General features: G+C 37.6%; 1 protein-coding gene across 7 annotated transcripts in view; it reads right to left on the bottom strand.

The window, feature by feature from the left end:
• Positions 1-22,446, bottom strand: part of CTNND2 (catenin delta 2) — a 626,420-nt gene that overhangs the window by 214,214 nt on the left and 389,760 nt on the right. For all 7 annotated transcript variants that reach the window (XM_079301143.1, XM_079301147.1, XM_079301144.1 and 4 more), the window contains one exon: positions 11,482-11,734. In XM_079301143.1, the coding sequence (XP_079157269.1) occupies positions 11,482-11,734 (253 nt within the window). The remainder of the gene's footprint in view (positions 1-11,481; positions 11,735-22,446) is intronic.

Here is a 22,446-nt window from a genome sequence, read left to right as displayed (position 1 = left end):
AATAATGCTCTAAATGCTAAATACATTCTAGTGCGATTGATACACAGTTTTCCTGGTTTTTTTTCCCAAGAAACTCTCTTTTGAAGGAAAACAGCTCAATCAGTTCTTCCCTTCATCCTTCCAAACACCTTTTTGTTTTTCCTTCCAGCAGCAAAGTGCAGGCTTCTTCTCATCATGTGTTCTTGGAAAAAAGTTGAGAAGCTAATGACTCCTACACCATTCTTAGTGCTAATTACAAAAAAACCCCAAAAACCAACAAAAAAAATCCACAATACAAACACCAAAACAGAATTAAACATAGTTATGTTTAATATTAATAAATAATAAAATCTAACCCAAAATCTGATTTTGTTTAGGAACAACAAAAGCAAAGAAAATGTAAGTTCAGTATCAGAAAGCTTTATGTTGATGAATATGAAATGAAACAGGAATAAGGCTTCTGCATTCATACTGCAAGTGATTCTGAGAAGCTGTCTGCATTAATATTATGAGGCAAATCTGGCTTAGTACTAAACCTACTGTGGATTAGGAACTATTAGGCTCAGTTTCACTGCACCCATGTGTACAACTGATATGATTACAGGCATATAGGAGGTGATAAACAGGCTTCTCAATGAAGTTATTTCCACCTAGCTGACTTGAAAATTGATCAGCTCAAACGCCTAACTGGAAAGGAAAAGTGGAGAGGTCTTCAGTGTGCATTTCTCCTGAATTTCTCTGTGAAAGTCATGCATACACACTTTTGAAAGAAAATTTCATGCAGGAATGAAAATTTCATGCAGGCCATTTCCCCCTGTGCAAACGCAGCCCCTTCCTCCTGTGAAATAAAACCAAATTGCTCTAAAATCTCTCTTATCAGACCCAAGAACTGGTCCCTCAGCTTTTGCGCAGCACTTCTCCACTATTTTGTTTTTGTGGTGTTTTGTTTAATTCTTTAGGAGGGGAGATTCTGGTGTGTAAATCATGCAGAAGCAGAAAGGTAACAGATGGTTGCTGGAGCCATGCCACAGAAAAAGCAGCGGCTGACAGGATCTGTTATCCCTTCACAGCTGCAGATAAAACCTCGGCAGTTTAAGATAAAATTTCATTTAAAAAAATGTAGCTGCAGACAAATGAAAAAAATCCACTGGAGAAGACTATGCAAAGAAGATTTCATTCTGCAGAGATGATTTCATGCATTTAAAAGAATTTCTAAATCCATGAGAGATGAAATGCCTTGCTGAAAAAGAGGTTCTGCAATTTGGCCAACCATGGCGAACTCAGGTAAAGGCACAGGAGAAATCAAATCCCTTTCTTTCATATTTTCCTGAAAAAGCTAACAGCAAAACATCTAAAAGATCCCCATGTGCCCATTTGTGTGCAGCCAGAGCTTTACAAGATGTTAGACAGCTATTCTCATGCAGAAAAATGTCAAGCCTTCCCTATTAAAAAGTACTGGAAGGAATCACAGAACTAAACAGAAACCTAAAAGGGTGTAAAAAGGGTAAGCCCTTAAGGGCCAATTTCTTGCAGGGGGAAAACAAATTCCTTTTATTTTAAGGTCATAAATCTAGCTATGGTGTAATACTATGTATTACATTACAGGATCATTTCACTGAACAACAGAGGCCGCTTCTCTCTGTGGATCACTGGATATGAATTACAGCTATGTAATATCAAATATTCAAATATCTTGAGTCCTCCTTCAGCTGCAGTAAACGTCACTGGCATCAAACCCCTCGTTGTGAGTGGGTTTGACATCCTGGCTCTCTACAAGCAGGGAACTCTCTGCACACTCCTGCTTAAGATCTGCAGCTCCAAGTTTTGAACCAGAATGGACACAGCAGCAATATCACTCAGCTAACAGAAAAGTACCAATACCTCTGAAAAACAAACACCAGCAGGTTGCTCCAAGCCTACCCTATGCCTAGGCTCCTAGCAGCCATCTCCTGGTCAAGAAAAGGGACCACTTTTCACACTTAGCAACAAAAGCTGGAGTAAATGAGGCTGATGGATCAGCACCAATTCTGAGAGAGTCACAAGGAAATGTTATGCACCCTTGGCTAACAGGAAAGTAATGGAGCTGCTTTTACTAAGAAACCCTGTTACACCTGTGTTGTCTGTACTCATTCCTCTCACCAACACACACACACAGAGGACCACTGTTCTTAAGCTGCAGCTATTAGGCCCAAACTTTCAAACCAAGTTTTAACACTCAAGATGCTCAAATTCAGGTAGATAGCAAGAAAAACATAGCATCAAACAGAATAAAACCAAAAATCAGTCCTCCTCTTCAAAAAGAAATCCATGAAATAAATTCATCATGTCCTCACATGAAACAAAAAGATTATCAAGTTAACTTCAAATTATTTCTAAAGAGTAAAAAACTGTATTAAAATATTTCCTTAACCCTGTGTTGCTTTTGGTCATTTTCTGACATAAATTATTTGTTTTATCTTGGGACAGAGTTTACATAGCTTTTCCTTTCTCCACATATGCCTTCCTTCCCCACATTTTTACCTTTGGTATGTTCAGGAAACCTAGAGATCTCACTCTTAGCCCTCCATTGGGCTAAGAAAGCCTGTCCATTTCATTCCAGGTCTTCAGCTATCCAGATCCTTCCACTTCATTACACAGCAAAGACAAACATGACCCCCAAATTATTAATGGTAAACGGCAAGCTAAGCAGCAAGTGGTCTCACTGGTGCTGCAGTGCCTTAAAGAAACTAACCAACCAAAATCAAATGAGTAAAAACCCCAAATATTTCACAGTAAGTCTAGAGACTAGGAGTTTCCCTGGCAACAATGGCTGCAGTTTTCTATGGGATCAGTGGCATCTTTTGCTACCTAGGAAACCGCTTGCTTAATGCTAAGAACCGAGGTGCATCTGTGCTCAAGTGAGGGGCTCACTTGTTCACTGAGCTCCTGGAGTGGGCCAGTAGAGCAGGCTGAGAAAGAACAACACAAGTGAAGGTGGTGAAAATCATCAGGAAAACTGTGATGAGTCAGAGAAATACAGGCTGGAGGCTGGACTTCACATCAGGCTCTGATGCTAAAAGAAGGCTATGAAGATGGTGAAGGGCATGGAGGGGAAGCTGTATGAGGAGCAGCTGAGGTCACTTGGTCTGTTCAGCTTGAAGGAGACTGAGGAGAGACCTCACTGCAGTCACAGCTTCCTGTGAGGGGAAGAGGAGGGGCAGGCACTGATCTCTGCTCTGTGGTGACAGTGACAGGACACAAGGGCCTGACTTGTGTCAAGGAAGGTTTATGTTGGATATCAGGAAAAGGTTCTTCACCAGAGGCTGGGCACTGGGCCAGGGACAACACCAAGCCTGACAGAGTCCGAGAAGCATTTGGACAATGCTGTCAGGAACATGGTGTGACTCCTGGTGTGTCCTGTGCAGGGACCATTCTACTTTGATGATCCTTATGGGCCCCTTCTGACTCAGAATACTCTGTGATTTTTTTTGATCTTGAGTGAGCTGGCAGAGATACATCTATTACCATATAACATTTTAAATCTACATAGAGCTGAAATTATTAAAGTCAAGCTCTCAGTTTATAAAAGCTATAAAGTTCTGCTAGGAACTAATAAAAGTTGTTGACCATTCCTTCCTTTCAAACATTTTAGCTCTGCTCTACAGTACAGATATTTTTTCAGCAAATGCTTGATGTTATTATCTTGCAGAAATGTTCTGCACTCTCAATGTTAGCTCTTGTTTCCTGCTTATAAAATAGCTATGGTATATGCCACTGAGGTCCAGCTTTGGAAACTAACAATCTCTGCACAGTAATTTGTCTCACGATCAAGAATGACTTTCAGCTGCTTCTTTTAATGAAAAAACTTGAGACTATGCATCCTGATCTTCTATCACTTCTTTAAATTTTCCCCCATTCATCTTCTCCATCTATTTCCCTCTTCCTGCTCCCATCACATTTCCCATGAAAGTAAATGCAAGATTATCCTTTGAACTTCAAAGCACCTTAAAAGTTTAACTTATTCTCAATGTCCCTGTAAACAGTAAGATCATTATTACCCATTTGGCTGATGAGATGTCCAAGAGATACTACTGAGAAGCTTCTTATGAGGTTTATTTTGCCAGAAAATCATAACAGCTTACATAAGCCCAGTAAAGCCTGAAAATATGATTCTCCTCCTTGTTTTTTATGTCTGGTTAAGAAATATACTTACAACATTTCCTGGCTCTAACAGTCTGTCATCATAGACAGGCACCACATAGATGTTGCATCTGTCAAACTTTGCAAATGAGCCACAGGATGCTGAGCAAAACACGTGGCAAACAAAGGCAAAAACTGCATTGAAGTTGCAAAAACTGCCATTAGAAACTCAGTAATTCCATGCAAGAACCAGAAATGAGCTATGAACAGTATGAAGTACTCTGTCCACTTGTTTCTTTTTGGATGAATGAGGCCATTAAAAGACTCAACAGATGAAGAAAGAGAGGGAAGGGTTTTGTTGCTGTTCTTAAAATGGCACGCCAGCACTGGGGAGGAAGGAAGGTTAACATAAATAACAAAACTTCAAAAAGGAAACATCAGTGTCATCTCCCCTGAGCTATCAGAAGTGCACTTACCACACTACAAGGCTCTGCTGCCAGCATCCTCATGAATGCTCTGCCTCAGTCACAAGTACCTAAGGAGTCTTTGGCTTTCCTTCCTTCAGCATAATGGAAAGGAATTATTTTCTCCTGGAGGGAGAGGACTGGAGGAGCTAAACTTGTAGATCAAAACAAGAGACAAGGTATCATCTCTCTCAAAATTATACTCTGCATACTACTAAATAACCTGACAAATAAATTGCTACATATAACCTCTTCTACTCTGCTCATAGATTAGAAATGGTAAACTCTCCTGGACACATCATTACTCAAACTACATGGACCAGTACCATCCATGTTACTGTAATATCCTGAAAGTGTGATGTTCTGTGATCACAACAGAGCAGATTTTCTAATGATAGGATTGGATTTCTTGAAAGACAGGATGGCAACATTACAGAGTGGCCTTCCACACTGTCAGTAAAATAGTACCAGTCAAAAAGGAGAGAAAGAGGGTAGTAACTACTTCATGAGCTAAAAGCCGTCACTTCATTCCTGCAGACTACAGTTCTAAATACTTTTTTTTTTTAAATTTTCTCTTTCTTTGGTTTAGTTTGGCTGTTTTTTTTTTTTTTTTGTTTGTTTTGTTTTTTTACTACCAAGCATTTATCCTAGAGAAAGAAGGTTACCAAACAATATAGGGCAAATTCCAGTAGAAAAAATAGCAAATACAGGTGGATAATTCTGTGCATACTGAATTGCATTTGCTGTGCTGTGAGATGGCTCCACCTGTGCCCAACGCCTCCCCAGCCATTTATAAACCACTTCAATGTAAACAGTGGAAAGACAGGAACTGTTGGCACATACTGCAATGTGCTCAAATACACACAAAAATAAGTTTTACAAGTACTGCATATCAATACTTCACCTCGCCATAAGCTGACACTTGCAAGGACCAGTTAGATGCTTGCATATTTTGCCATACTCAAGCTAAAACTAAATAAATACTGGGAAAATCTTTTCCAGACAAGGTTTCCATCTAGGTCCCAAAATCCCAAATTAACAGACTGTAAAACAGTCTATGGGTTTCATCCTCACCTATTTTAATGAAGCAAGATTCATCCTTAATTATCTTCATCAGGAAAGGGAAACAGATTGCTGTTTATTTTATCAGAGCTGCTATGCTTTTTAAAAACTAACTTGTGCACTGAGTAAAAATTCCCACCTTCCAAGTAGAAGAGATCTGTATGAAGAATTGCAATGTGCTCCAGACTTGCTGTTCTTGAACTGGGGGTATTTTTGTGCTGTTTAGACTCTTCAAATTTATTCTTCTGTGGACAGTTTTTCATACTCACAGGAGTATAGATTAAATCCTGAGAGACTATGATTTCTGTGTAGGGAAAGTAAACCTGGTATTTCTCTCCTGTATGAAAGAGTTACTTAAGCACAGACCTATGAAATGAGCACTCTCAAACAGTTGGTCCAATTGGTTCTACTAATACACAGGGCCTGAGCTGAGTAAATCTGATGGAGGGGAAAAAAAAAAGAAAAGTCTTAGGAGGTTCACAGGACTTAGAAAGTTTAACCATTTGCTTTGGTACATAAGCCTACACTGCCAAAATTTAGATTTTCTGATTCACTAAAAGTGTGCTTCCCATGGCTGTCCTACTACCAACACCTTTGAAGAAACCTTTAATTTCAGCTAAGGGTAAGAGGGACCTTTGAAAACAATTAAAGAGAAAAGGAGAGCTGCCTATCATGCCTTGTGTCACATAAAAGCAGGAAGAGTATCTGCAAGCCCTGTTCTGTCTCATCCAGACTGGGAATGTGAACTGCAATCTTCTACATGTTGCATTCTAGAGAGTTAGGCCAGAAACTCACCGATACCACCACCAATCCCTTGGCATTCTGTAAACCCCAGCCCATGTCTCAGGCCTGGAAACAGCAGTACTGCACAGTGCTCCCACCAGCTCTACCACAGTCACAGCAAGCCCTTCTATCTCACCATAAGTTTCTTTCTGAGGGTGACAACCCTACCCAAAGAACCTATCACAAATGTTTCTGCCAAGACTGCCAACATCCCACCCATTCAGGGTTCTACTGTTATTTTCTTACCTCTTTAGACTCTCAGAGTGCCTGGCTGCTATTCAGACTTACACTGTTAATGCTGAGACAGTCCTTGTAACAAAGTGAGATTAAATATTTGGAGAAGGCTCCAGCAGCAACATTTAAGAGGCCATGTTCCAAACTCTGTGTGTTAATCTTATAAGCAGTTTTAGGAGAGCACAGAAATTAGCCAGGAGTTTATTCCACTTCTACCATTTTTCATACAGAAAAAGAATGCTCTCCAGCTTGTATTTTGGAAATGAAATATATTTCTGGGGGGGAAAAAAAAAGGTAGAGAAAAAAGATGAGTTTTGAAACTTAATTCACACAAAATGTTCTGATCTAATTAATATCCTTTCCTAAGTGGAAACAAAGCCAGTTTATAAGTTTAGAAGATAGAGAGCACTGTTGTTTTCTGCTTAGAAGGAAACTAAGGTCAACAGAATGAGAAGTTGACCCTCAAAATGCAAAACTGAACAGAAGTGTTTCAGGGTATTACAGTTAAATCATCCAATACCTTACACCCTGAGAGTTCTAAAGGTGAGAACTACTACAAGATAACTGGGTTTTATTTCTCTTTTTCTTGTGAAGTTGCAACATGATTCTCTAATGATAATGTTTCTTTCTTTTTAAACAAGAGCCAAATCATTATTGCAGTCTGTTCTGTAATAAATAATTGATCTTTTACAGTTTAATTCACCAAATTATCCCACTTTGTCTGAATAAATAGTTCTAAAGGTTTTGAAACACATGAAAAGTGAAGCCATAATGGAAAGTTTTAAGTGCAGATCAATATAATTCAAGGCAATATGAAAATGGACAGAGAGCTCTGAAAATCACTCTAGCAGCCATGGTGGGGTGTATCCCACATAATTCTTGCTGTTACCTCAGCTTTCAGCCACCTTCTTTGCAGCAGATGACCTGCGTATATGTGTGTAAATAAAAACAGGTGGGAAGTCACACAGCAATGAAGGACACCTGGAGACTGGACACATTAATTCACACAGTTTGAGTTCATAAACCAGCAAAAACATTGCACCACAAAACCTCATTGGTATGTATTTAAATGGAGGAAATGGAAATGTTCTGTTTTTCATCTGTTGTGTAGCAAGAGTAACAGCCACAGTGATACATGTACACAATTTCTTACTACTTTAAAACTTCAACAATTAAGTAATTTATACACATCTGGCAAGTTTGGATTTTGGAATAAAGTCTAGAATGCACACATACTGACAACTGGATCCTGACATTTCTATTTCCAGGATTCCCCAGTTCTTCTAGAATTTAGAAACAGACAAAATAAAACTGAAGAATAAAATAATAATAGAACAATAAGTATATACACAAACCACAGATAACTTGTGGCTGCCAAGAGACAGATTAATCTTCCTTCATGAAAGTAGGCTGGAAAATATCTATGTTAATGTAACATGTATTAACATGTCACATTAACATGTATTTCTGATACTTTAAAATACTGGAGACTTGTCATTCACAGTTCAGAAGAAACCAAAGAAGTATAAAATAAATACCATGTTCTTTCCCTTCTTACACCACATATTCATATAACAGATTACAGCATGAAACAGTTGATAACACAGCCCAACTGCACATTTCTCTTCCTTTTATATGAAGTAAATATAAAAGAATGCTCTGAAAAAAAATCAGTCTGTAATGCTATGAACTTTTTCATTTCCCATATGCAGAACTTAAGTATTATTTCTGACAATGATATGGGATTGACTTCCTTTTTAAACAACAAAGCCTCACTCTTCAACTGTATAGATGTGTAAAGTTTTTACTACCTGTTTATGAGCTCCTATGAGCTAACAGTCTACCTGAATAAATTAAAAATTATACTCTACTACAAACTTGATTTCATCTCAATCCCCATTTTTTTAAAGTTTTTGTCCTAAACTTTAAGTTAATGAACACTGAACTGCATTTTATGACAGCTGGATGATGTAGAACAGATGTTGAGCTAAAATTTCATTTGCCAAATGTCAGCTCAGAACACGTATTTAAAATGGGGAGTATCAGTAAGACAAACTACATGGTGAAAACAATGGAAAAGATTGTCAATTACATCAGTGCCTGCCAACCATTTTTCTGCACCTCCAGCCAGAACTTCTGTCTGAACTGAAGATTCCAGAAAATAATGTTCAATTTTAGGAATGCTAATTGCTTATTAGGGTGAGTACAATCTCTCCCGAATATCTACTTTTTCATCTTGAGCTGGATGACACACAGGATATGCTAATCAAAAGCCTGAAAATAGTGTGCTTTTTCTTGCAAATTTTCCTCTGCCACTGAGTTGTTTTTTTTTTATCTCTGGTTGGACAGGTAGGTTTGGTGTCTGAAAATGATGCCTACTACTGCCCTCTACAAATCTGTGGCAGTCACAAAATACTACAACCAACAAAAGCATCAACACGGCTGTAAGGACACTTGTGACTTCTCAGTTGACAAAGTCCAGCTGCTGACCAACCTGTGTATTTTTTTCTTGCTGTGCAAGAAAAAACCTTTGGGACATAACAGAACAAATTAACACAGCCACTGAAAGTCTGTATTACATTTGGGTGGTTTTATCTCCCTCATTCTAGCCTAAATAATTTATATCCTTCCATATTTTCTTTTCAAGTATCTGGAAAATCTTTCATTTTATCACTTCCACACTTGTAATATATTGGCATTTTTGTAATTTATTAATATAAATCAACACATTAAAAACATTCTGATTGCTTTTGTTACTTTTCTCCAAACTCCTTTGGAATGTTCAATGTCTTTCCAATAGCTGAATTATCAGCAACTGCTGTAGGCCATAGACAGCTTCACAAGTCAGTCTGCCTCAGTGGAATATGGCTTCTGGAGATTAAGGCATAATATAATCAAGTGTGTTTCTGACATTTCTTTATCAGAATTATTCAAACCAACATGCAAGGGCAGATGTACTAATACATGCTACACAGAGCCTATGAACCAAATAAATAAAATCAAGAGTAATGCAAACCTATTTACAAAAGTTTTGTACAAATTTCCAACCATCTAACAGTATAATAATATTTAATGATCCCCTCTAAAGGGTTTATGAACTTAATTTTATACCTAGATGCCTCCTCACTCCTATTTTACCTACAGAAACCAATACTCATGAATGTGCAAATGGAACCACAAGACAAGGAAGAACCAAAAAAGAAGCAAATTGAAAATACTAGCACATATCCTATACATTAACTGGATAACAGCTGCAAAGTGATAGCAAAGGAATTGAACAGAAGTAACCTCTTCTTAAAAAGACATTATATCTAAGACCTGTAGAGATACTGTAAATGTCTTTCCTGTTTATAAGGAACAGCATTTTCAACACCATCATACTTCTCCCTAAAAACATTTCATATAGATTACAATCATTTCTCCCCTGGCCTAGTGCACTCCTAATACGAGTTTCTTTAACTTTCAATGTAACACAATTACAAAGCAATTTTTTTTTTAACAGGTTCTTGCATACTGGAATAGAAATACAATACCACTGTTTCAGAAAAAAGACTTTTTCCCTCTTGTTACTAATGTTTGCTTTGGGGCAGGGGGAAGAAGGGGAGCAATTAAATTTATATGTTTTCAAGTTTCTGCAGGTAAAACTAAGGGGGAAAAAAAAAGTTGAAGATATAAGCGTTCTCAACAAGTAAAACCCTGCAATCAGTGATGTATCTGATGTGCTGTAAAATGTTTCTGCTGTTCTGTTCCTGGGGGGAGAGAGAGAGAAAGAAAGAACTGCTATAATGCTAATCAAATAAAGAACCAGTTTATGATTTATTTTTTTCCAAATTTTGGGAAAGAAATCTTTTCAAATTGTTACTTAAAAACCTTCAGCATTTTTGTTGCAGGCAAATTTTTGGACTCTCCTATCATTAAATTACACATTACAACAAACAAACAAATAAATAAATCACACCATCTGCCAAAGAAAAACCTTGGTATAAACTAACACTTTCAATAAATTCAAACTCAAGGTACCGAAGAGAATTGCTTTTCTTTTTCCCCCTCAGAAAACTGAACAAAATCACAAAGTGCATTGAGGATTCCAGCTAGCATTTTACTTGTGGTTATCATGGAAGTTGAATAATTTCCCAGAGAATTCTCTCTCTAGTACATGTGCCTGATTGGGCTGCAAAGTTTCCTCCTTGCACCTTCCCTAACTAGATGAGGATGATCACTAGTAACATTAAAAATTGTGCTAAATATTTGAAAGGCATGCACAGAGATAATATTTTCTGCAAAGTTGTAATCATACAGTCTTTTATCACACACTGGCACTGGAAGCCTGTACAACCCATGGGATGAAACATACCCCTGGTTACATGTAGCTTTCACACTGCTCAGTCTTACTGCACAACACTGAAATACCCTTTCTGTAGCATTTATAAGCATTACATGTAGACAAATCAAGAAATAAAACAACTTCCACCCAAGAAGCAACTTGAAAATTCAATCCACAATGGCTACAGAGCCAACAGTCACTCCACTCCTCCCTTTTCCAGAGAAAATTACTTTTCTTAAGCTTTTGAGGGGTGGCACTACTGAAAGCAGGCTAAACAAACACACATTGAAGACCACTCCTATCATTTCATTGCACAGAACAGCTCATGAGAGCTTTCCAAGGTGATGCATTAGGACAATGCTGTCATGCAAACAAAGTCTTTTGTGTACCACAACAGCTTGTTTTCTTTTTTTTTTCTTTTTTTAATATCCAACAGCAGAAACACGCAAAGCAAACCGCAATTACGAACCTCAGCGCGAGCAAGAAACAAAAGACAAAGAAGAAGGTTTCACCCACCTGGGATCTTTCTGAATGCTATCAATAGAAGGTGACCTAGCCAAGGTCCCTTCGGGTGGGATGGCCGGCCCAGATTTGCTGTATGGAGATTCAACAGAAGGACAATACTGCAGCTGTCGGTAGGGGTCTGCGTAATTGGAGGCGGGGCCGGCCGCATAGCTGGCCCTCTGGAAGGTCGCGGTTGCGTTCTGTGTGCCGTGCTGACTGCCTGTGCGCTGTAAGGGTACGGAGTCGACACCAGGGGAAGATGGGGCTACGACAGGAAAGTAGGGACAAAGTAAAAAATTGAGGACCTGTTCACAGAAATGGTTAACCAGGTCTAGGCAGAGGAAAAACAAAAACAAAAACACACATATAAAAGGGTTCAAAAAGAATGAGAAAAAAACAAACAAAAAGAAACAAGCAACATTGTCATTTTCACAACCTTAGAAGGAAATAACCATCAAACAAATTTCTAAATGACATGCCAGTTCTGGACTAGAAGACCTTAACACCAATTAAACAGACTGGAGAGATATTTGCACCTGGGGTTCTAACTGCACTAACACAAAATGAAGTGCAGAAGCAGCATGGGAATATTCAAGCTAAGGTTCACCACCACAAGCCAATGAGGCTTTTGTAATCCTTACAGGGGTGGAAGTCACTCAGATCCACCAACAGAAGGAGGATCAAAGCAGGCTCAAGAGTCCAAACTGGAATAGATGGCTCTACAGCAGAAGAAATACCCAGCCATCCCAGATTTCTAGCCCTGGTATCCATAAAGCAGATAAAACCAGACACCTGCTAACGAGAATCACTGCGAATGCTTTGTTAGCCCATCTCCTGCAAATTCACCTTAAGACTTAGGAGAGTGTTATTGCTAACTCAGTCTGAGAAAGAGCTAAGCACAAGGTGACCATGTAGATGTCTTAATGTACGCCAGCAGTGGCTGCACTCATACATCACAGCTCAAGATTAATGCATTACCCATTCTGAGCAGCTTAACCAATAGCTTTAAACTGACTTAATGCTTTTGCGACTCAAAAATCTTATTAATCTCTCTTGTAGCCCATTATCTTTCTGTTACAGCACTGGGTAGTGGAGATCCAGTCCACTGGATTAAACATGCAGTATTTTTGAACCAAAGTCCAGTTAATGGCAAATGGATTATCACTGTAAGGGCAAGAGGACCAATACCCACACGATCTTTGGCCTGGAGACAGACACAAATTAAATGCTGGCTCTGCTCAGAAGAAAATTTGGACAGTTTGAAGCGGCACATGAGCTTATGGTGGTTGCCATTTCCTCGTGTCCCAAGACAACAAGAATACTTTTGCCAAAAGGAGTGGCCAGAGTCCAGGGCTATTTTTAGCTGGGTCGAATTCATATGCTAAATTCCAGACAAAACCACACACTGAAGACATTGGTTTTCATAACAGATTTCCCAATCATTTTTCATTGGCATGCACATTTAAAAATAAATATTTAATGCATTTTAAGCATTTTATCTCAAAGTGTCAGCAAATGAAATACAGTGAGCTTTAAATACAATCAGCATGGTTTTGTGTGACCTTGTACTTGTCAAAATTGCAACACATGAAAATTTGAAATTTATATTGAATTTGTGACTTATTTTAATTTTTTTTCTTGTGGTTCTGAAGTATTTAATTTTAATAGCAAGTATTGTAACTTTACTACAAACATAGGAAATGGGATCACCCACTCATCTCATCCCTAGAAGTACTCAAGGTCAGGTTGGATGGAGTTTTAGCAGCCTGATCTAGTTGGAAGGGTCCCTGCTCACTGCATGGGGCTGAAACTGGATGACCCGAAAGGTCCATTCCAAACCAAACCAGTCTACGATTCACATTTACTCATATATATAGCAACATTTTGCATGCAGTATTTCAGTTTAATTACTAGTGTGTGCGTGTATATACATATACACACACCTCCTTAAGAAATTAGTCATTAAGACACACAGACATTTTCATAAAACTGCATCAATTCAAATACATTAACTATCAGCATATCAGCATATTTATACATCCCATGCAGAAATCATGCTAAATTCAGTGTTAGAAAGACAAACATCACATTTTAAAAGAAAACACAGAGTTCAAAACCAAAATCAGGTGCCTTGTGAGAAAAAGAGTAATAAAACAAGTTAGAGAAAACACTAGAAATATTTTCAAGTGAAAAAAAGAAAATATAATTGTATAGTGACATAGCATGCTCTTAAGCATTGTCATTCCATAGAATACGTTACTACCTTTTGACAAATTATACGGGGAGCTGCGAAAAAACTCTACAACACCAATATTGCTGAAAACAAGAACTTCATCCTAATGTTGATTGCTTTGAAAAATATTCCAGTGTATTTCCTTCATCTACTTTGCAAGACAGTTCAATGGAAATTGTGTTTGTTTTTAAATTATTTGAAAAGTTTTCTATTTTCTTCTTTGTCTTGTTATCAAAATAGGTATTTATATGCACTGAAACTGGCTGTCATCCTAACACCTACAAGCTCCTCAAGTCACTCTGATTCATTTCTCAAATTACCTTCCTAGCAGACTGTTACTTCCTTTTGAATTTTATCACAATGAACACAGAAATGCCATATTCAGAATATGAGAATGAAACAAATCTATGACTTAAACATTCACAATAGTGTTTATTTGGACAGTGTTACCAAGATTAATTAAAAGAAAAACAAAAAACACAAACAACTAACACTTTAGAAAAACTTCTACATCTAACTTGACTACATCCTCTGTCATTGACTGTAAAAGGGTTATGCTTCAGCAGACATTTTTACAAAAATAAGTGTATGTAAAACTGAAGCAAAGTCATCTTCTACCAATACACTTCCCTTGCTTAAACAAATCCGTTTGGCAGCCAAACCTGCTGACTGAACTGTGACTCTTTTAGGCTATGGCAAACTATTGAGATCTCCCTTCTATTTAGCTATTCAAACAGCAAAGCCACAGTGATTATGTCTAATGAAACAAATTCAGAAGTCTATTTCCTCACCCAGCAGGATAGATCTGCTCTGAGCACAGGGCATCCAGAAGGCACGTACCTGGACTGAACCAGAAAGCATTCATATACCAGAACATCTGCAGATGGTCATGCAACCTTTTAACCTGTTTTGCAGTTGAGGATACTCAGCCCTCTCTCTAACTTTTGCATTTGACTGTCCTTTCAAATCCAAGCCAGCTACACTTGGACCAGAACCGGGTCAGTTTAGGTGAAATGTCAAGAATAGAGAGTTTGCCCCAGCAAGAGAAGAGAGGGACAAGAAGGAATTGCAGCAGTACTTTTTATGGAGAAATGGACTGTCTTTCCCCCACCCACCAGCTAGAGATCTGGCCTTTTTGAAGCAGATTCAGAGTTAAGTCACATTGTTTCCCTGGGTCTACCACTAACTCTGTTCTTCCTCCACATAAAGGTAAAACCAAAAGTCGTAACCACCCTGAAGAAGCAGGTTTAGTTTTGCGAAGCTTGAAGGTAAAGGTGTCCAAAACTCACAAGAGGACCAACATGAAAACCAAATAAGCAGCACTCCAAACCTTATTTATCTTGTATTGTGTCTTACGTAAGTGACCACCCACAAAAACATTGCTTTCAGCAGTGACTGCTCCCCTCACTTTTTAAGAATTTACATGGAATTTCAGGGGATTCTGAATGTCATGTAAGTTTCTGAAGCTCTGTTTGGTCCTTTTGCACTGGTCAGCCTCCCCACGGCTCCTCCCTGGGACTGCTCAGCACAGTGGCCTTGCAGACACAAGGAGAGGGTGAAAGGCACCTGACCACCCCCTCCCAAATGCCCCAGACATGAAGAGGGGCTTGCATGGTCCATGACCTGCAGCTGAGGCCAGCTCATGCTGGAGGGAGAGCCATAGCACACACTCTGCTGCAGCCAGCAAAGACCCAGTACAAAAATGACACACTCAAGTGTACACCAATAAATCTCTATACATTATCAGTATTTTAAAATTCAGTGTAAGACTTCTCCTTGAAAAGGAGAATTTTAATTTTGGATTGAGAGAAGGGTTTCACTTAGAATTTCTGAAACGAGAATTTTGCATTTCAGCGTTTCACACTGTGCAAATCAAGAACTACGGTCTCAGTGATCCCAGTTTGTCCCTTAAACATTTAAGATCTTGCTTTAATTGGTCATGTCATTAATAGCTAAAAGATACAGTATCATCTCAGCCCATCACTACTCCAACCAAAATCACATACCCAGAAAACAGAGTATCTGGGATACCACACAGACATTTAGTATGCTCTTACAAATGTTTGTCAAAGAGAAAGAAAAGTATAATAAATATAACGAAAACCCTCCGATGACCTGATACATGCCCTGATTATAGTTCTCTTGATTGCATATAGAAAAGCCAGTCTTTGTAATTTTCTTTGGCTTCTACATAGCATTAATAAATATATCCCAACTTCTGTATTAATGCTGATAATTTAGGTGTATCACTAAGTATGCTCCTAATGTGATACTCAGAAGCTTTCAGCTTTTCAATGCTTTTTTCACATCTGTGGCAGATGTCAGGAAATACTAACAAAATGTAAAAAGCAAGAACACCTTGATCTAGGCATGGATACTACTGCACCATGCCTGAGCATCTTAGGGAGATCAAGTTTGCATATGAACAGCTAAAAAGCTCAGACTTTCTAGAAGCCAGAGGACATTTTGCCCTGTTAACATAAGAAAGGTCAGAGCTTCAAAAATTATAAACTCATTAATGAGAATTATCTTGCTACACCTGCTTGCTGAAAATTACCTCACTGATGCTGCTATTTGACTTGCAGGTATTACCTTCTAAAATTTTCCTCTTAACATCTGATATGACATTGAGTTCCTGTGCTAACTTTCTCCTAGTTTCTTTCATAGAGATTTCCAAATTATTTCCTTTGTTTTTGCCCTTTATTTTTTTTCTTCACTGATTTGCACTTGCAGTTGATTTATACTCTCTCATTCAAGTTGAAAATTGGATCCCAGTGAGACATCTTTTCAGTGCAAAGTATATCCACCATCCCTCCACGAGTTCATAAATGATATAAATGCAGTGCATTCTGTTGGTATCAAATTTATAGGAAGATTTATAAAGCAGATGCTTTTCCCACCTAATATACTATAAAAATAACCCAGTGCATTCTCTGTCAATTAGGAAAAAGCTCATCAAGCTTGGTGTATAAACACTTTGACTCAAAATGTTGAAATGAGTGTTTTAAAGCGTGTACCTGTCTTTTTGCAACAGAAATTTAAGAAAAGAGATGTTAATCAAGCTTATAGGGAATTGGCAATCCAATGGAACAAGCACAAGCAGTCAATTTTAACACTGTTCAAGATACATGGAATTAGACGTAACGTAAATAATAATAATAATAATAATAATAATAATAATAATAACAATAGCAATAATTTGCTTAGCAGTTACTTTTAGGAGAACTTTTCCACATGGGAAGTACAAAATTTTAGAGAAATGCATGTTTGAGTGAAACTGAAAATATTTATTGAAAGAGAGGAAAATACCCTCCCTAGTAATTGATATTAGCAACTACCTCTAATGCTGTTAAAATTTGATAAAGGCACTATCATATTCTCTGCTCAAACTACACATGCATAAGGAATTTTGTACTTCAGCATGCAAAGAGAGAACAAAACAATGAAAAAAAAAAGGAAAAAAAATACTACAAGACTTCAAGATACAAGGCCTCAATTTCAATTTAAAATATTTAGGATCTTCTACAAATACCAATACCACAGGAGTTCTGTGGAGGTTGACAACTTTGCTATGTGCCTTCTCATACTCAAACCAGAAAAAGCACTGTCAAAACTATTACAACTTTCTGTTTCTCTTGTTTTCCATTTGCTCCTCCCTCACTTTTCTACATTCTTTATTTTGTCCTATTCAGTTTTTCTTGCAGTCAAAATTCCAGCCTCCCAATTCTCAGCCAGAGACAAATGAAAATGACTTTTTTAGCAAATCTTCCTTTGCCTCCTCATGAGATGAGCTCTTCACCAGCCAGCCAGCCTTTATTTTCAAACACATCAACCCTTTAGGGCTTCCTGAACTGTTCCACCTAATTCTTTCTGCAGACTCCAGCTTTCTCCAGATGCTCCTATTTTGTGTAAATCAGGGGAAATACCACCTCTTCCCTCCTGTCCCCAGATCCCCATGCTCAGCTCCATGCTTTAAACAGCTGGTCATGGCAAATAGTTCTCCCTGCTGCACAGAGTGTATCTTTAAAGGCAACATAGCACAACATACAGGGGAAATGCAAGCAAACTAAAGAAATCGATACAGAACAGGATGGTGCATAGCAAAAAAGGCCTCTTTTCCACCCACGAACATATTAGTCATAATTTCCTCAAGTACTGGTTATACCTACTGTCACACCTACTTGTAATTAGCATGTCTACAAGCTGGTGCAAGTAGGTATTCAGTAATATTTTAATCATCAGATGTTTTCATGACTTGGTGAGAAGGAAGTCTTTTTATCAAGGCAACATCCCTGTGTCTACCAGATGTTATCACAGGAGATATATATTTTTCTCACTTTTCCATCCTATCTTCAAAACCATAGGTAGCTGTTTAGCTGCTACATTCCTACAGCTATAGAAAGTACTCAAGGCCTCTCTCAATTATTTAATAGGCTCATTGCCATTGCTGGCAGCTGTAAAGCACTAATCCTAATGAAAGTCACAAACATATTCAAAGTGAGTGTACACTCCAACCATTTGCTACTTGATTCTTTAAAAACTCTTAAAATCATCTCCTGACCATTGCAATATCTACATGCCATTGTACTGCAGAATTCCTTGCTTCAGAGAAACCAAGGAAACATCACTTGTGCTCTGTATATTGTATTCAATAAGTCTTACAATACAAAAACTGACCATCTTTGAAGACTGAAGAACTGAGGTGTCCTTTCAGTTCCATTTTCTAAGTGTTCTTTAGATCCAACAGTAATTGCAACAATAAGGCTGAACATTCCTTTGCTTAGAAACTGGTATTTTTTCTATGATGCAGAAAGAGTCACTCAAAGAGAATACTGCTTCCTTGGTTTCTGAGCTATTCCTCTGCTTACATTACAGATGTTACCTGGTCACTTTGAAGGCTTTTTGTGTATCTTGTTCCACTTCAGTTTTCCCACTCTTACACTGCATCCCGGTTTCCCTTTTTTTTTTTTCCTTTTTCTTTTTCCTATTGGGGGAAGTTATATAACTGCTATTGGCTAACCCTCAGCATATGGAATGATTTTCTTCATCACCAATTTAAACTTGGCATTTCTTTACTACTAATTATTTTACTTATGGGTTCATTAGCTGATTAGCTGGTGTCAATCTGCAATCACCTGGTGCCACCAGGGTTGGCAATGGAAGAAAATGACTTTATGAATGAAGTAATCTATAAAGATTTCTGAACCTGTAAGCAAATATTAATGCAGAATTTGTATCATAGAAACTTGTATTTCAGCTTAATAGATACAGTGGCTGAGCTAAGTGAGTTCCTGCCCAAGCTTATTTTGCAACAGTGCTTAAAGAAGACTTCAGTGATGCCTGAAGTCCAACCCTGAATGCAGTCTCTTCCACAGCCAGGTTTGTCAGAGACTTCACTGCTGTGCACCATCTCACATCCCCACACCCACAATCTTCTCCAATTCTACATCCTTCCCTCCAATAATTTCCCACCATGAGGTTCCAGAGTTACAGGGTGTCCAACACAGTAACACAGCCTACATCTCAAAGGCTGTATCTCAAAAGCACATATAGTTAAAGCATCATTTAAAAATCCACATAGTCCAAGTGGACACCAGAGTTTTAAGAAGATATTAGAATTTCAACTATATATTTTCAATTATTTCACATTTCCAACTCAAGCATAAAATTACTTCCTTCCTTGTTTACAACCAAGCAGAGATGAAACCTCATTTTTCAAGTTATTAGTATTAAAAAATATAATACTCCTTTCTACCCATAGTAACTGACTGCATTTTAAATCTGCCAGATTTTAATCTCACTAATATATGCAACTTTCATTCTCAGGCTCAGCTTTTACCATGTTTCAGTGATGCTGCTCTGCACGTAAAAACTGGTGCGTACACATAATGTGATAATGAGATGCCAACTCTGGCTGCTAAAGAAGTTATTGCCAAGATCTTTTCTTAGATTGTGTCTTCCCTCTCTGAGCTGCATACCTCATCTTAGGAAGAACATGCAGTTTAATTCATTTGTTCCATGAGCATTCAAACAGAGAAATCAACAACTGCCCTTTCAGAACCTGACATATTAAAATTCATCATGGGAATTTCCTCACTAGAGATAAAACTGAACCCTGAGCAATGGCACATTAGGAGATGTATACATCACTTTCCTCCTCTTTGCAGTACATTCTGTGCATGGGACAAAATGACCCAATCACAGCAAATCCACACAGACCACACTGCTGCACAGAGATGAGCCTACGGAAACTAAATTTCTGCTTTCACTCCTAAAACAACCTTCTCTTGAAATTTCTCAAGTTTCGCATCCATCTGGTCAGCATAAAGCTGAACACATGGACAATATAATATATTGTCCATTATATTCTATAATATATAGAAAGATATATAAATAGTATGATACAATAACAGATTAACAAACTACACTGAATGATGCTACAGCCATCAAGCACATGGCCATCATCTCCTTCAGATTTTTACTTTTCCTTATTTAGGGCACTATAATCCTAAGTAGCAAAGTGGCTACTAAATGGTATTTCTTATAACACCTTACTAAATATCAGCTATTTTAACCAGTAGTTCCCATTCTGGAATAGACAGTTGTTTTGTTATTAAGGTAATCACATTTGTGCTCCAGTGCCAGACTATGGCATAACCTTAAACATTAACCTAACTTCTGCAAATGATAGTTTAAAGTTGTTGTCTCTATTAATTACTCATTTAAGTAAAAATTACTGTATTTGTATACTTGTTATTATAAAAACTACATGTAAACTGCTGAAATTATGACAAAGAGATACTTCTAAAAGTAGCCAGTCATACAGAAAAAAAAAAAAAAAGAATACAGCTTGAGAAAAAAAATAGGCTAGTGATTTTTAAGAGTGCCTTTAAATGTAATACTGCAGAAGGAATGACCCTCTAAGAAAAGATTTAGTCATCTTAAAGACATGACTGGGTAGTTACCTCAGGCATAGAAGTGTTTTTGTTCAGCAAAGATTTACAAGAATGAGATTTATGAAAGGTGTTTGAATTGAATTTTTATTTCATGAATGACAACCTTGCTTTTCTATGCAACGCTGAAGTATATAAATGAGAATGGATGTCCTGCATCACTAAAATCTAATGTGATGAATCTTTAAACAGAGACTACACCTGTACAGTAAACAGATGACAAATACACCTACAGTTTCTGGCACGAACACTGTATTTTCTCAGTAGTGGCATATGAGATTTACAGGGTATCTACTCCCCTGAGCAAGATTTTATAATCACCGCTCTCCCTCAACAGGTGGCAGAAGTCAAGGGGCACCTGAGAAATGCTCAGACATGTTACAAGTCATTCTTCTATTAAAAAAGGAGAAGAGAAAAATTAGAAAATACATGGAACAAAATACAAGGCTCTAGAAGTATCCTGCTCATGGGACACAGGAAAGGGGTCATGGATACTAGCCATTCTAAAAGGTTTACATTCTGACTGGTAAAATCTTGTCTGTCTTCATATGGGTGTAATTCCTCTATGTAACCCAATCATGGGCTTACTACTTTGAAAATACAACAATCTTATTTGGAGAAATGCTTCTGCACTATAAGAGGGATATTGCTTTCAGATTATAAAGGTGATTCTTCAAGGTTTTAACCGCTGGCCACCTCCCTCTCCATTCCTGTCCATAGTATACTGCTGAAGTTGAAAATAGTGTATTTTGGTATTCTTCCGCCAAATTTTTAATAGGAAGGAAATAAAATAGAAAATTCTTTCTCACAGAAAGAGAAAAAAATCATCTAAAAACATATATGCAAGACTATAACACAGGTAAGACTATATGAGAGAACCTGGATGTGACAAATGAAATGGGATTATGACTTTGTATTGCTTTGAGGTGATTTGTTATTCTTTATGCAGATTACTAAGGTATTTTCTGCTCAATTTACTTTGTACTGAAGATTTGTTCCCTGCTTGCTTCCTATAATTCTCTCTCCCAAAACAATGTTATCAAGTGGATGTCAGTTAGGAGTACAGGTCTATTATCACAACATTACCAAACTGAAAGAGATGCAGTCACAGGAATAATTTTTCTTTTTAATTTCTCTGAAAACATTATGTCCTATAGCCAGAACTCCATGCTGAGTGATTTATCAGCATGATCCTCAATTAATCTGCAGCTGTGCCATCACAGAACATCCATGTACAGCACATCAGCTTGTGACACAACAAAACAATCTGTCTCCCAGCCAGAAAAAAAACCCACCACCTAAGCAGAAAGAAGCAATATTTGGTATTTATAATCTAACTCTTTTAGATCACAAAGAATGAAAAATTAAATGCAGAATTAAGAAACAGCATAAAGGACAAAGGGTTTAAACTAAATGGGGCAAGTGAAAGCTGATATTTCTGTTGCTCCTCCTTTTCTCCTGAACTGATAATTTTAGAGACAAATAAAGAAAAATATATATTTGAAACCAACATTCCCGTTTTCTTTTAAATCAAATATTTGTAATACATGAAAGAGCATGTAACAGGTAACTTACCATTAACAGCTAGATGCCATTCTGAAATTAATTACTATGCCATTGGTATTCCCTGTAAGAACCTGACAATATCTAACTGCATGTACACATGATTTTTTTTCTCCTCTAAGCCCCTTTAGATTCCTTTGACTCATTAATTTTAAGTCTGTGGAATTACATGTGATATATCTGGTTAACTGAATTCCAGTTCCCTGCTGAAAAGCAATACTTAACCTG

Source organism: Erithacus rubecula, assembly GCF_903797595.1.
Source record: "Erithacus rubecula genome assembly, chromosome: 3".
Classification (NCBI taxonomy): domain Eukaryota; kingdom Metazoa; phylum Chordata; class Aves; order Passeriformes; family Muscicapidae; genus Erithacus; species Erithacus rubecula.
Note: the sequence above shows the minus strand (reverse complement) of the source record. Positions and strands in the feature narration are given on the sequence as shown.